Source organism: Megascapheus bottae, chromosome 32 (genome assembly GCF_031878675.1).
Source record: "Megascapheus bottae isolate mThoBot1 chromosome 32, mThoBot2.hap1, whole genome shotgun sequence".
NCBI classification, from domain to species: Eukaryota; Metazoa; Chordata; class Mammalia; order Rodentia; family Geomyidae; genus Megascapheus; species Megascapheus bottae.
The window spans coordinates 48,388-61,973 of NC_143540.1; the positions used below are offsets into that span (position 1 = coordinate 48,388).

Genomic DNA, 13,586 nt, shown 5'->3' on the forward strand with positions numbered 1-13,586 from the left:
TCTCTCACACACACACACACACACACACACACACACACACACACACACACACACGTGACAGTTCAGCTGATGGCAGTGTGTTAGTCTCCTTACAGATATGTGCCATAGGCTGCACTTCAGATCACTTACATGTTTGTTACACAATACGCTTTGTCAACCATCTGAGCAATACCACCAGAACCCCCCATTCACGGCTCCTCTTCTGTTCTACTAAAGCTAAGAAGATGTGTTCTGCTGAACGTGGGTGAGTGAAGAACTTGTTTGCTAGATTGTGAATTGTTTCAGAAAGAAGGGCAATTGCATAATCGATTACTACACTCAGCTAATCTTGTTGCTAAAATACCCACATTACTTGAGAAAGTTAACCACCTACCTCTGTTCTATTATTTGACTCTTACTATATATGAGGCGATATTAAATTGTCATCACAGAGAACCCAGGCAGAGACTATCATGGGATACAAAACTCTGTTCCTAGGACTGTCTTGTGTTCTCTTCGCTTACGTTTATAAACCCATACCAGAAGGCATTGAAGAACCTTGGAAAGTACAAATGTTGGATATTTCAATGAAAATGACCTCGTTAATGGTAATATTTTTCCTAAGACATAAGAGTGCTTTGTTACAAGTATTGACTTTCTTTCCATTAGTATTTTGAAAGAAACTGACTTTTTAGAATAAATCAGCCAATAATATATGATTGATTTTATTAACTATGAATATGTTTATTTGAATATGTACAGACCAAAGAAGAACATAGTTCTTTATTTGGAATTTGTATCTGAAGACAATAATATTGTGATTAGATTAAAAAATATTGTCTAAAAGGGAAATTTATTGAAGTGTTATATAGCTTGCATATGTTTGACATTTTTGAGGGAATGTAGTGTCATGTATTCTCTTGAAACTTAATTTATAATTATAATTTTTAAACTATTTACTTATTTTTGTTTCACAGTTTGGGCGATCACCCTTATCCACCCCTCCCTTTCTCCCTCCCTTCCTTTCTTCCTTCCTTCCTTCTCATTTCTGCCCCCACCACTCCATGTTTATGTTTCAGGCTGGTTTTAGACTTCTGGACTTAAATGGTTCTCCTTTCTCAGTCTGCTGAGTTTTGGCAAACTCTTATAGCCAGCCCTGAGTACATTTTCTTACAGAGATTACCTCTGGTAGAGCACAGAATTCTCACTTTAGAAGCGTGTTTAGTACATTTAGAACAGTCATGGTGTGACTACACCCATTGGCACATCTTATTTAAAAGCAGTTACTAATATTGGAAGTAATTTTAAGGCAATTATTCTATTATAGACACTGTTGTCCTTCCTTGATTTGTACACCACTAAATTACTCTGTGGTAGCATTTTTTCTTTTCCCGAGGACTTTCCTTCCTTTGCTATTTCTTTTGAGAACAGGGTTTGTTCCTTCTAGTTTTATTTCTCTTTAAAGAATATTTTCTCCTTGTGTCTCAAATTCTATGTTGTTATTTTTTCCTTCAATACGTACTCAACTGTCTCCTGATGTTTACATTTTGGTTTGGCTTTCCCTCTCCTGTGCTGGTCCTGGGGAGTGAGCTCATGCCTAGGGCAGGCACCGCACCACTTCAGCCACACTTGCACTTCTGACTTCCTTACTGGCTAAAATGGAGGCAGGAATAGTCAGGTATATCTGCCTAGGCTGGTTTTGAACCATTATCCTCACACCTCAGCCTCCTGAGCAGGGTCACAGGCATGAGCCACTGATGCTTGGGATAATATTTTCATTTCCTAATGAGAAACTAGCAGTCTTTTGAATTGAGTATGTCCTCATTGGCAAGGTTCTCAGAACTGAAAGTATCTCAACTAATCTGGAACACTTCCAAGTATTATTTCATCAAACAGCTTTTCTTGACATTTGTCCTAGTTCTAAAGTTTCCATGTAGTCATTTTTGTGTGCACTTTACTTCTTTCATAAGCATGACCACTGGCTAAGGATTTTACAAGTCAGCACCTTCAACGATAACTGTAATAATGGAACTGGACTGGGACCAGTGGCTCACACCTGCAATCCCAGCTATTCAGGAGGGTGACATCTGAGGATCATGGTTCAAAGTCAGCTCAGGCAGCAAAGTCCATGAGACTCTTATCTCCAGTGAACTACCAGAATACAACAAGTGGCGCTCTGGTTCAAATCGTAGAATGCTAGCCGTGAGCTGAAGAGCTCGGGGACAACGTCCAGGCCCAGAGTTCAAGCCCTACAAGTGACCTCCCCCCTCAAAAAAAAAAAAATAACTGGCCTTGGAGTATGATGGGAAAGGAACATAAAAGACAAAGGAAACAAGAGTGGAAAGTCATCTTAACCATAAGCATTCCAGTGCACAGGAAATGCCCCAGCCATGTCTACAGCTACATCTCTCATTCCATAATGTTCAGGCTCAATTGAAGCCAGATCAAATCAGAAGATAAGTATGTAATTTACCCTTTCTTATGAATCTTTATTCAAGTTTTGAATTCCTCCTAAACACACTTTTGCTCATGTTTCAGAGTAACATTTCTTTTGTATCATGTACCTAATTTATGGTCATGGTTAATGGGAGCTATGACTTTATTGAGCTTATCTCATCTTGGCTAGGACTGAAAAGCTGCTAGAACCTATACGTTTAACTACTCTACAACAGGTAAGACTTAATAATTAACAAACATATCCATCATGATATTCTTCAAGATTTTGAGAAGCATTAGAATATTATAACTCATTACATGTGTATACAAAATAAATGCATCTCTCTTAAAGATATTCATGAATATTGAAGCTTAAGAATAATAAAAAATCGTACATTGAAGAACTTGATTATAATGATAATTCATCTCTATTCTAATTGCTTTTAATCTTTTACTTCAGCTCCACTTTCCTTTTTCTTTCCAGTCCAGGACTGAGCACTGTCCTTGGACTTTCTCAAGGCTAGCACTCTACCCCTTGAGCCTCAGCACCACTTCCAACTTTTTTTCTGTGCATGTAGTACCAAGGAATCGAACCCGGGTCTTCGTGCATGCTAGGCAAACACTCTACCACTAGGCCAAACTCCCAGCCAATTCAGCTACACTTTCTAAGGAGAGTAAACTAAGCCTAGTTCACCTTCTTAACTAATGACCTGTGCTCTTGACCAGCTGGCCTATCAAATATTCCAGCTGAGGATAAGGTGTTAGTCCCTGACAGAGGTGCCTAACAGAGAGGTGGTCCTGTGAAAACAACAGATATCTACACCTGAATTTTTATTATGTCTCAGACTTCTCCTAGTTCCAAATTGCAAAAATACATTTATTTTGGCACCTCGATGTGACTATCTGCTTGAGTCTATATTTTACATGCTTGTGTATATATTTCTGTATGTGTAGCACTTGAGCCCCGGTTACTTCTGGCCCTTTCTGAATAGTTTATTAGACCTGAGCATCTCACAGACTTCCCGCCAGGCTGGCTTCAAACCACAAGCCTCAGATCTCAGCCTATGAGCAGCCAGGATTGCAGGTGTGCATTACAGTTGCCTTGCTTTCTGTGAGATGTTTCACTCCAGTTAATCACCAAAAATCTAGAGGTGGAGCTGTGGCTCAGGTGGTAGACTAGTCGAGCACAAAAAGCTCAGGGACAGCATCCAGGCTCTGAGTACAAACCCGAGGACCAGCACCAAAAAACAAAAAATACATTAAAAAACACACTTTATTAAACTGAAAGGCCAATAAGTTAAAATAGAATGAAAGTGTTAGAAAAATGAATACGAAGAAAATGCATTTCTCATGCAGTTTTTCTGGTAGAACTTTATAATTATGAACAGACTCACCTAAAATTGAGTGCCAGGAAGTGGAGGGAGTTAACGAGGTCACTCTCGCTCTAGACACTGAGAAATCTGTAGAATCAATACCACCACCTTAGGATATTCAAAAGACCACACTGTCATATTATTTAGCCTTTCCTGTAAGTTATAGCATTTTGTGTAAGGAATAAAAAATGTTAATGCTTTAAATTTTTTGTGTTGCTAGGCTTGGTTACTTGAAAAGACAGGGATTATGACATTTGAAGAATTCTTTGTCACATTATCGACTATGACTATTACAAGACCAATTTCAGATGAAAATATGACAGTGATCGACACAGACTTTAGTGGCATTCCCGTACGCCTGTACTTGCCGAAAAGGAGGTCAGAAAAATGGAGGCCAGCGGTCATCTTCTTTCATGGTGGTGCCTTTGTCATGGGAAGCTGCAGTGAGTGCACTTTATTGACATGTAGGCATTCAACAGTCTAGATTTATAGTAAAATATGCTATGTGCATAGGTAATGAAGTCTAAGAACGTTGGTTGATACAGCATTTATTTTGTGAGCACATGTCTGCATCTTGGTTGACATATAGTAGACATACATATAGGTATCAACCACATGAAGCTTAAGTTTAAAAATATCAAAGAACCTGACCTCAAGTCCCCCCAAATAAAAATAAATCCTATGGATTTTTTTTTCCCAGTCCTGGGCTTAAGCTCAGGGCCTGAGCACTGTCCTTGGATTTTCCTCAAGGCTAGAGCTCTACCACGTGAGCCTCAGCACCACTTCGGGCTTTTTCTAAGTATGTGGTACCAAGGAATCGAACCCGGGTGTTCGTGCATGTCAGGCAAGCACTCTACCACTAGGCCACACTCCCGGCCAATCCTATGGATTTCTGTGTGTGTTTGTGCTGGGCTGGGACTTGACCTTAGGGCCTAGGTACTGTCACCAAAAATTTTTACCCAAGGCTTGTATTCTAAGCACTTGAATCACAGCCCCACTGTGGGCCTTTAGGTGGTTAAATGGAGATGAGTCCCACGGATTTGCCTTCCCAGGGTGGCTTCAAATCATGAACCACACAGTTCAGCCATTTTTTTTTGTCAAGGCTAGAGCACTGTCACTTTAGCCACCGCACCACTTCTGGCTTTTTCTATGTATGTGTTACCAGGGAACTGAATCGGGGTCTTGGTGCATGCTAGGCAAGCGCTCTACCGCTAGGCCATGCTCCCCACCCCACATTTCAGTCTCTTGAGTGGCTTGAGGCACAGGTGCCTGGAAAAGTCACCCGCTTTCAGTGTTGAATCAGAAGTGATAAACATTTGTAGTCACATTAAGCTATAACCTTCATGTCAATTTCTGACATTTCGATGAAAGAAAAGCTTACTTTGTTCAGTTACATCAAGAAGTGTTCTAGGTAATAGAGAAAGTAACATCATTTCCTTGAAAAAGACAACAATACTAACCGTTTCAGGAAAAATAAAATACGTGCAAACCCCTGAGTATAAGAAATATTATAATGCTTTCCACAATGCCACCTTCAACTCAGCCCTGGGATTCTGGGTTGTTTTACGAGATGCCATGGTAAGGAGCACCTCCATTGCAGACATGGTTTCTTCTTCATGGTTCTACACACATCAAGAGCTTTAGGTGGCTCACAAACACTGCAGATATGTCCTGACTCAGCTCTTCCTGGGTCACCTTGTGTTACAGACCTTCCCAGGAGAGCTGGGCTGGCCACGTTCTCCAGAGACAGTTACCGCGCCAGGGGATGGCCTCTCTGAAGGGGACATCACAGTGACTGTGAAGAAGTGTTCTGACAGGAAATCACAGGCCCACACACAGTGCCTACCCTCTTTTCCTGGTGTGACATGCCCGGTGCCTTCTCTTGTGCTTGGTTAGGTCTGACTTGGAACTAGGAAAGTCTAGTGACTATGACAGGATGTTCTCCCAATTGGCGAGAGAAGCAAGGATTATAGAGAGGATATCCGTGAAAAAAACCCCATCTTCTATGATATTCACAAGCATAGGGGATTTTCTACAGGTCTTTACTCACAAGGTACTTCTTTATGTGTTTTTCACCGCAGAGCTGCAGGTCTATGACTTCCTGAACAGGTTGGTGGCTAACAAACTGGATGCTGTGGTCGTGGGAGTAGAGTAAGTAACGACTGTTGTTACTTAATCATGTGTCCTGCCCTCCCTGCAGTGGCTTGCTTTCCAGAGCCTCAACAGGGACTGGGCACCAGGGGCTGGGAGCTGACTGCCAGGCCCAGGCCCCTCTGGGGACCTGCTTTGGTGGTAACTCGGACTCTGAGAGCAGGAGAGCGGGAGCCGGCATCCTTGCCAACACAGCCTCTCCAAGAACACAACCCCAGATCCCAGGGCCTGCGCTAACCCGTGGGTCCCGCGCGCAGCGAGGGGCTTCATGGTCTGTTGCACACTTATAAGCTGTGTTTTCTTTGAGATGGTAAAGAACGAGCGTCCTACTGCGGTAATATCAACCAAGTAACACTGGGACTGATTATTAGGGTGTCAAGTGATGCTCCAACAACAACTTAGGATCTCGTGACATTTGCCCAAACTTCCAAAAGCATCTCAGAGTCAATTAAATGCTTCTTAGTTTGTATTCTATTCATGTGTATTCTCTAGTTTTGGACCCTTCATCCTCAGGAAGAAAAAATGTTTCTCCTGTCTTGCCAGTTGTGTAGTCCAGAATGTACTTAGGAGACTTGCAGGCTGTTCCCTGCCCCCTAAATATGGATTTCCTTTGCTACTCAAGAGAACCATGGGGTCTGGAAAATGGTATGAAGCCAGTGCTATCATGTTAAAATGACTACTTTACATCAACCAAAAATATCATATTACAATAGGAGATTTTCATTTTCTTCCGTAATTTAATTCTATAATAACTTCATATGCCACCTAAACATTTTAAATAAACTTTTAGAATTATTAAATATGTTGTACCAGACTTAAAACTCTATCACTTTACTTAACATTTTTGTTGTTTTTTTTTACCATGAGGAACATTTTAATAGTTATAGTTTTAATACTTTATTTTAGATTATACTATAGTTATTTAAGACAGATTATAAGGTAACAAGATTGTAATCAGTATAATTCACTAATTCTTCTTGTATTAAGATCAGGACTACAGATTGATTTTTTTTTTGCCAGTCCTGGGCTTGGACCCAGGGCCTGAGCACTCTCCTTGGGTTCTTTTTCTCAAGGCTAGAGCTCTACCACTTGAGGCTCAGCACTATTTCTGGCTTTTTTTTCTATGTATGTGGTACCAAGGAATTGAATCCAGGTCTTCATGCATGCCAGGCAAGCACTCTACCACTAGGCCACATTCCCAGACCCTACAGATGGATTTTTTTTAAAAGGCAGCCCAAGAGGTGCGCTCCTGTTATAGAAAATACACATGCAGACCCATCAGAAGATGCTGAAGTAACATGAACAAATTTACAACGGTTAAACAGAATGTTTTGTTACATTGCTATGCTTATATACTTATATTTCAAAGTTTTTATTTTAAAACAAAATTTTCACATAGTGGCTATGACATGAAATGGGATATATACCCTTATAAAATGTCGATCCAAACACCTACATAAATATCTAAAGCATTTCACATATTTCTGCTTTTAAATTTTCTATCAATGGTTCTGGAGGTTTGCAAGTTACCAACAACACTGAGAATTTAAATGAACACAGCAATAAGTATGCTTTGCTATTCTCTAAGAAGTTCATTTATTTTTATGGGGATAAAGATTAACCATGTCCTCACACATCTTTTGTAGAATAAATCCCTGTTCTCATTTCCCATAGAATATGTGAGATCCTTTATGCCAGGAACTACTTATTCTGATTTGTTTAACTGCTTATTTTGAAACAGAAAACACTAGACAACACAGGCTTAATTGATGAAGGCAAACACTACAAGGGGGTAAATTTATATGTATGTATAATGTACATGTATGTGCACATATGTATATAACTTAAATTTCATTATAAATGCTTTCTCATTTTTTATTCCTCTAAAGCTACAGGCTAGCTCCTCAATATCATTTCCCAGTGCCTCTTGAAGATAGTATTTCGGCAGTCAAGTTTTTTCTGCAGGATAAAATTCTTACGAAATATGGAGTGGATTCCACCCGTGTCTGCATTTCAGGAGACAGCTCTGGGGGAACGTTAGCAGCCCAGGTGGCCCAAGTGGTAGGTGGATTCCACCCGTGTCTGCATTTCAGGAGGCAGCTCTGTAGGTGGCTCACGTCGCCTGTGTTGTGAACACTTGCTGCATGCGCTCTGCACGTTGAACACCAAAGAATTTCTTTCAGTTTCTGTATTTGTGTTGTCTTACACTTTAACCTGAAATGTGATAGAAGTAAGTGCCTGTCCTGTCTGTGTAGGTATACATTTACAAATGGCTTCAATTTTATAATGCTGAATAAAGCTCTAATGTACCCTAGTAATTCTAAGGGAAACTACAAACAAACAGTAAGGAAAACCAATTTGCTAACACAATAGAGAACAAATTGAGGCTCTGAGATAAACAGACTTCGTTAGGAAACTTCCAAAGTAGAAGCTGTTTTATTTTCCTAAAAGAAAATAGGAGTTCAAGAACTGTACTGCACAATTTTTAATTTATTAACAAAGACTGCTTATTGTGAGATTTATTTCATGAGATACAGTCAGGAAAAACCCTTGCTGCCACTTCCATGCTCAGTTTTACTGCCATGAGACAGACTTTTAGAGGTAGTGAAACCTGAATGTTTTGGGCTGCAGGACACATGCATGCCTAATGGATTTTTCTGATCTGCTTGGACCATAATATTATAAATGTTAGTATTTGCTTCATTTCATTCCCACAGGTAGCAAATATTCACATTGACGATGATGGTGTGGTGGTGGTGGTGTGTGCTGCAAGGAATCAGAGACTGAGCACACACACAGGCAGCAACACACACACCATAGATACATACCCCTGCACGCGCAGGTGTGTACGCTCACACATCCGTACACCCCTGCACATGCAGGCGTGTATGCTCACACATCCGTACACCCCTGCACATGCAGGCGTGTATGCTCACACATCCGTACACCCCTGCACGCGCAGGCGTGTACGCTCACACATCCGTACACCCCTGCACAAACAGGCGTATACGCTCACACATCCGTACACCCCTGCACGCACAGGTGTCACACATCCGTACACCCCTGCAAAAACAGGCGTGTACGCTCACATATCCGTACACCCCTGCACAAACAGGTGTGTACGCTCACACATCTGTACACTCCTGCATGCACAGGCGTATACGCTCACACATCCGTACACCCCTGCACATGCAGGCGTGTATGTTCACACATCCGTATACCCCTGCACACGCAGGCGTGTATGCTCACACATCCGTACACTCCTGCACGCGCAGGCGTGTATGCTCACACATCCGTATACCCCTGCACGCACAGGCGTGTATGCTCACACATCTGTACACCCCTGCACGCACAGGCATGTACTCACATCATAGTCTCTACCCCTAGCTCTGATTTCACTTTTTTCACAGTTAAAGGAACATCTTCTTCCCACTAAATTATCAATGCACCTGTCATTCCTACCACTAAAATACTGTTCTGATCATAAAGGACAAATGATTTTGTTTCTTTGTTTGTAGTGTCTGTTTCCCAGAATATTTTCTTCATAATTCATAAGGAGATCAACTTTAGTCCACTGTGCATCTGAGGAGTCTGCTTTGCATCCTCTATGGGGTTGTGGGTTTTTTTTAATTTTTCTATTTTTCAGTAAGAAAATTTAAACTGGGTGTGGTGGCATACTCCTATAATCCCAACTAGTCAAGAGGTGGAGACAGAAGGATTAAGATCCAAGGCCAGGCCAGACAAAGCCCCAGGGCCCTATCTGAAAAACAGCAGCAACAGCAACTAAGCTCAAGGGGCAGAGGCTGGGCCTCTAGAGGAGCCCTTACCCGCCAGGCGCGAGGCCGAGCTTAACCCCAAGGCACTTTTTCTTGTAAGGCTGTTACACCAGGTCTAGTGTGGGACACGAGTTCTTTTATTTGTGTAAGAACAGAACACTGCAAGGTGGCAACGCAAATGTCCTACACAGCACAGACACACCAAAGGCTGTCAAACGGCAGAATTTTGCCCGCAGTTCTCTTAAGGCTCGGAAACTGGTCATATACTTCCAGCTAGGTGAAAGCCTTGTCTGACTTGCTCAGGAATAAGGTTTCCACTGTTGTTCCTGAGGTTGCCATTGTCCTAGGTGAATTTACATAGTGCACCCTCACAATCAAAAAAGGGGCCGGGGGCCGGGAGTTTGGCCTGGTGGTAGAGTGCTTGCCTGGCATGCACGAAGACCCGGGTTCCATTCCTTGGCACCACATACATAGAAAAAAAAAGCCAGAAGTGGTGCTGAGGCTCAAGTGGTAGAGCTCTAGCCTTGAGAAAGTCCAAGGACAGTGCTCAGGCCCTGAGCTCAAGCCCAGGGCTGGCACAAATAAAAGGATCCGTATTAGCTGGAAATGCTGGTTATCAGAGCATCTCTTACAGATTTGGCATATGAGCCTCAGCCTCAAAATGACCAGGAGGCACCATTTGGGCTTTGTAATAAAGGAGCAGCTTTACAGAGCACCTAGAAGACAAGTTTTCATCACTTCAGCATAGCAAGGCATTGGAAGGAGGGGCACAGGGGCTCCAGATGGTGTCACAGTGACACCCATAAGCCAGGCAGCCTCTACTCTGCGTCTTTCTCTGTAGCTTATCCTCTAATGCCCTGGCATTCTTCACCTTCTTCTCATTTAAAGTCTGTGGTTTGTAACAATTCCTATGGAGAAAACTGTTAGTCATTTCTTCTTTATGTCAATATAACTTGGAAAGTATAAACCCTAACTCATTTTTGTATCTGGGGTCACTGTCTCTTCCCTAAACTGTTAAGATGGTCCATTTTATGTAAGAAATTATCAGGCTGAGGGCACTGAGGAAGGATCAAGACCCTGGAGAATACTCTCTTGGAGAATTTTTTTTTCATTTTCTTCTTGAACTTATGGGTCCTAGTGTACACATACTATGCATTTTGTAGTTACTTAGGTGTTCTCCCTAGCAATGTGCGTTTGGATTTCAACTTGTTCTTGCATATTATCTAAATCGCCCATCTCCTAGGGGCTGAGAACACTTCATGGGTCCCAAAGCCATGTTGGAAAGGGGTGGCAATGCAGCCATCTGTTCTTTGTCTTGGTAACAGAGCTGGTTTTAGAATAGGCAAACCTTGGGTGGCTGAACTAGGTTCTCTTCTGCTGACCAGGACTAGAAATAACAAGAAAAAATGTCTGAGATATGTGATAAGGAAGATTTCAGATACAATGTTCTTTTCTGCTCTTTCAAATTCCCGTCAGTTGCCCTACTTACCCCTGCTTTTGTTCCGCTGTGTAGTCTGACACCAACGTGACATCACTCTTGCTGGATGTGCTCTTCTCATCTAGGCTGGATCACAACAAAATGGTTTCAACTGCATCCTCCTTCCCAGGAGTATATTTGTAGCTTTCTGGTGGTTATATGTGTATGTGTGCAGGCGTAATTTTTTTACATTGGTTTGTAAAGACGACTGAAGCCTCAGATGATTGAAGCCTCTGGCTTCTATCATTTGGAAGTCTGACTCATTAATATTTCATTTTATTTTTCAGCTAAAGAAAGATCCAGAATTTAAAGATAAAATTAAGGCACAAGCCTTGATTTACCCTGGGTTACAATTATTTGACACCCTCATGCCATCACATGTGGAAAATGAACACGGCCCCGTGCTGCCAAGAGACATGCTAATTAAGCTCGCAAGCCTATACGTAACAAAAGATCAAGCCCTGCCCCAAGCAATGTGGAAAAACCAGTATTTGCCTCAAGAAAACAGATACCTGTTGAAGTTTGTGAACTGGAGTGTCTTCCTCCCTGAGAAGTATAAAAAGAACCACGTTTATATCGAACCCGGGACTGGAGAGCTTACTGCCCCTTACTTCAGATTTATAGACCAGATGTCACCTTTGACAGCCAACGACTTTGAGCTCCAGAACTTGCCGCTGACGTATGTCCTCACTTGTGAACATGATATTTTAAGAGATGACGGGCTTATTTATGTCACCCGACTTCGGAATGCTGGCGTTGCAGTTAGTCATGACCACATAGAAGACGGAATCCATGGAGCTCTAGCATTCATACTGTCCCCATTTCATTTACATGTAGGCCTTAGAATAAAAGATAAGTATATACGCTGGTTAGAAGAAAATCTATAAATGAGATGCCTCTCCAGTCAATCATGTGTGCAGAAATGTAACACACACACACTGTGATGGGCAGAATGAATTCATAATAAAAGTAGCCTCAATGAAAAGGAGGGCCGCTGTGTATCTTCCATTTTACCAGTGAAGGGCACTGCCGACGTGAAGACATTTAACCATCCCAGCTAAGCACGGCTGCGATGGATGAGCTTTCATCGGGGTCTGCAGGAGCAGAGTATCCACTCCAGTGTGGAGGGGACCTGTGGTGCGCCCGCGGGGAGCCCGGAGGGGCCGGCTCACCTCCTGCGTGGGTGGTGAGGTGTGTAGGGTGTGGGGTGTGTGATGTGCGTATGTGTGGTGTGTAGTGATGGTGTGTGTGGTGTGGTGGGGTGTGTGTGTAGTGTATAGTGTGTGTGGTGTGTGTGGGGGGGTGTGTATGGCGTGTATGGGGTGTGGGGTGTGTGATGTGCGTATGTGTGGTGTGTAGTGACAGTGTGTGTGGTGGGGTGTGTATGTAGTGTATAGTGTGTGTGGTGGTGTGTGTGGGGTGTGTGTGTATGGCGTGTATGGGGTGTAGGGTGTGTGATGTGCGTATGTGTGGTGTGTAGTGATGGTGTGTGTGGTGTGGGGGGGATTGGTGTGTGTGGTGTGTGGTGGGTAGGGAGTGTGTGTGTGGTGTGTGTGTATGGTGTGTATGTGCTATGATGTATAGTGTGTGTGTGTATGTGTGTGTGTACGACACTCGCAGCTGATACTCTACCCTAGGAGCTCACAGGGGTCCACTCCACTCCACTCTGGAAAAATGGTGTCAGTTGAGGGAGAGGGATGGCCCATGATGTGACCATGAGAACAGACACACTGGATAGATGGTGTCACATGAGGGAGATGGATGGCTGAAAATGTGAACATGAGAACAGACACACTGGATAGATGGTGTCACCTGAGGGAGATGGATGGCCCACGATGTGAACATGAGAACAGACACACTGGATAGATGGTGTCACCTGAGGGAGATGGATGGCCCATGATGTGACCATGAGAACAGACACACTGGATAGATGGTGTCACATGAGGGAGATGGATGGCTGAAAATGTGAACATGAGAACAGACACACTGGATAGATGGTGTCACCTGAGGGAGATGGATGGCCCACGATGTGAACATGAGAACAGACACACTGGATAGACGGTGTCACCTGAGGGAGATGGATGGCTGACAATGTGAACATGAGAACAGACACACTGGATAGATGGTGTCACCTGAGGGAGATGGATGGCCCACGATGTGAACATGAGAACAGACACACTGGATAGATGGTGTCACCTGGGGGAGATGGATGGCCCACGATGTGAACATGAGAACAGACACACTGGATAGATGGTGTCACCTGAGGGAGATGGATGGCTCATGACGTGAACATGAGAACAGACACACTGGATAGATGGTGTCACCTGAGGGAGATGGATGGCCCACGATGTGAACATGAGAACAGACACTGGATAGATGGTGTCACCTGAGGGA

General features: G+C 43.0%; 1 protein-coding gene and 1 long non-coding RNA gene across 2 annotated transcripts; one reads left to right on the top strand and one right to left on the bottom strand.

Moving 5' to 3' along the window:
* Positions 1-452: 452 nt before the first annotated feature.
* Positions 453-12,079, top strand: Aadacl2 (arylacetamide deacetylase like 2). Its single transcript, XM_090323148.1, has 5 exons — positions 453-587; positions 4,009-4,231; positions 5,870-5,939; positions 7,829-8,000; positions 11,480-12,079. The coding sequence occupies exons 1-5, from the start codon at positions 453-455 to the stop codon at positions 12,077-12,079; spliced, it is 1,200 nt and encodes a 399-aa protein (XP_090179274.1).
* Positions 11,204-11,957, bottom strand: LOC150042965 (uncharacterized). Its single transcript, XR_016533451.1, has 3 exons — positions 11,829-11,957; positions 11,705-11,738; positions 11,204-11,279 (listed from the first exon to the last, which is right to left on the bottom strand). It is a non-coding gene; the product is annotated as an uncharacterized LOC150042965 (long non-coding RNA).
* Positions 12,080-13,586: the final 1,507 nt, after the last annotated feature.

What these genes read in the sequence shown, in the direction of transcription:
- Aadacl2 (XM_090323148.1), top strand. Translation starts at nt 453, where the DNA reads ATGGGATACAAAACTCTGTTCCTAGGACTGTCTTGTGTTCTCTTCGCT. An exon ending in GCTGTGGTCGTGGGAGTAGA is followed by an intron (nt 5,940 to 7,828) that starts GTAAGTAACGAC and finishes ATTCCTCTAAAG; the next exon opens with CTACAGGCTAGCTCCTCAAT. An exon ending in CAGCCCAGGTGGCCCAAGTG is followed by an intron (nt 8,001 to 11,479) that starts GTAGGTGGATTC and finishes TTTATTTTTCAG; the next exon opens with CTAAAGAAAGATCCAGAATT.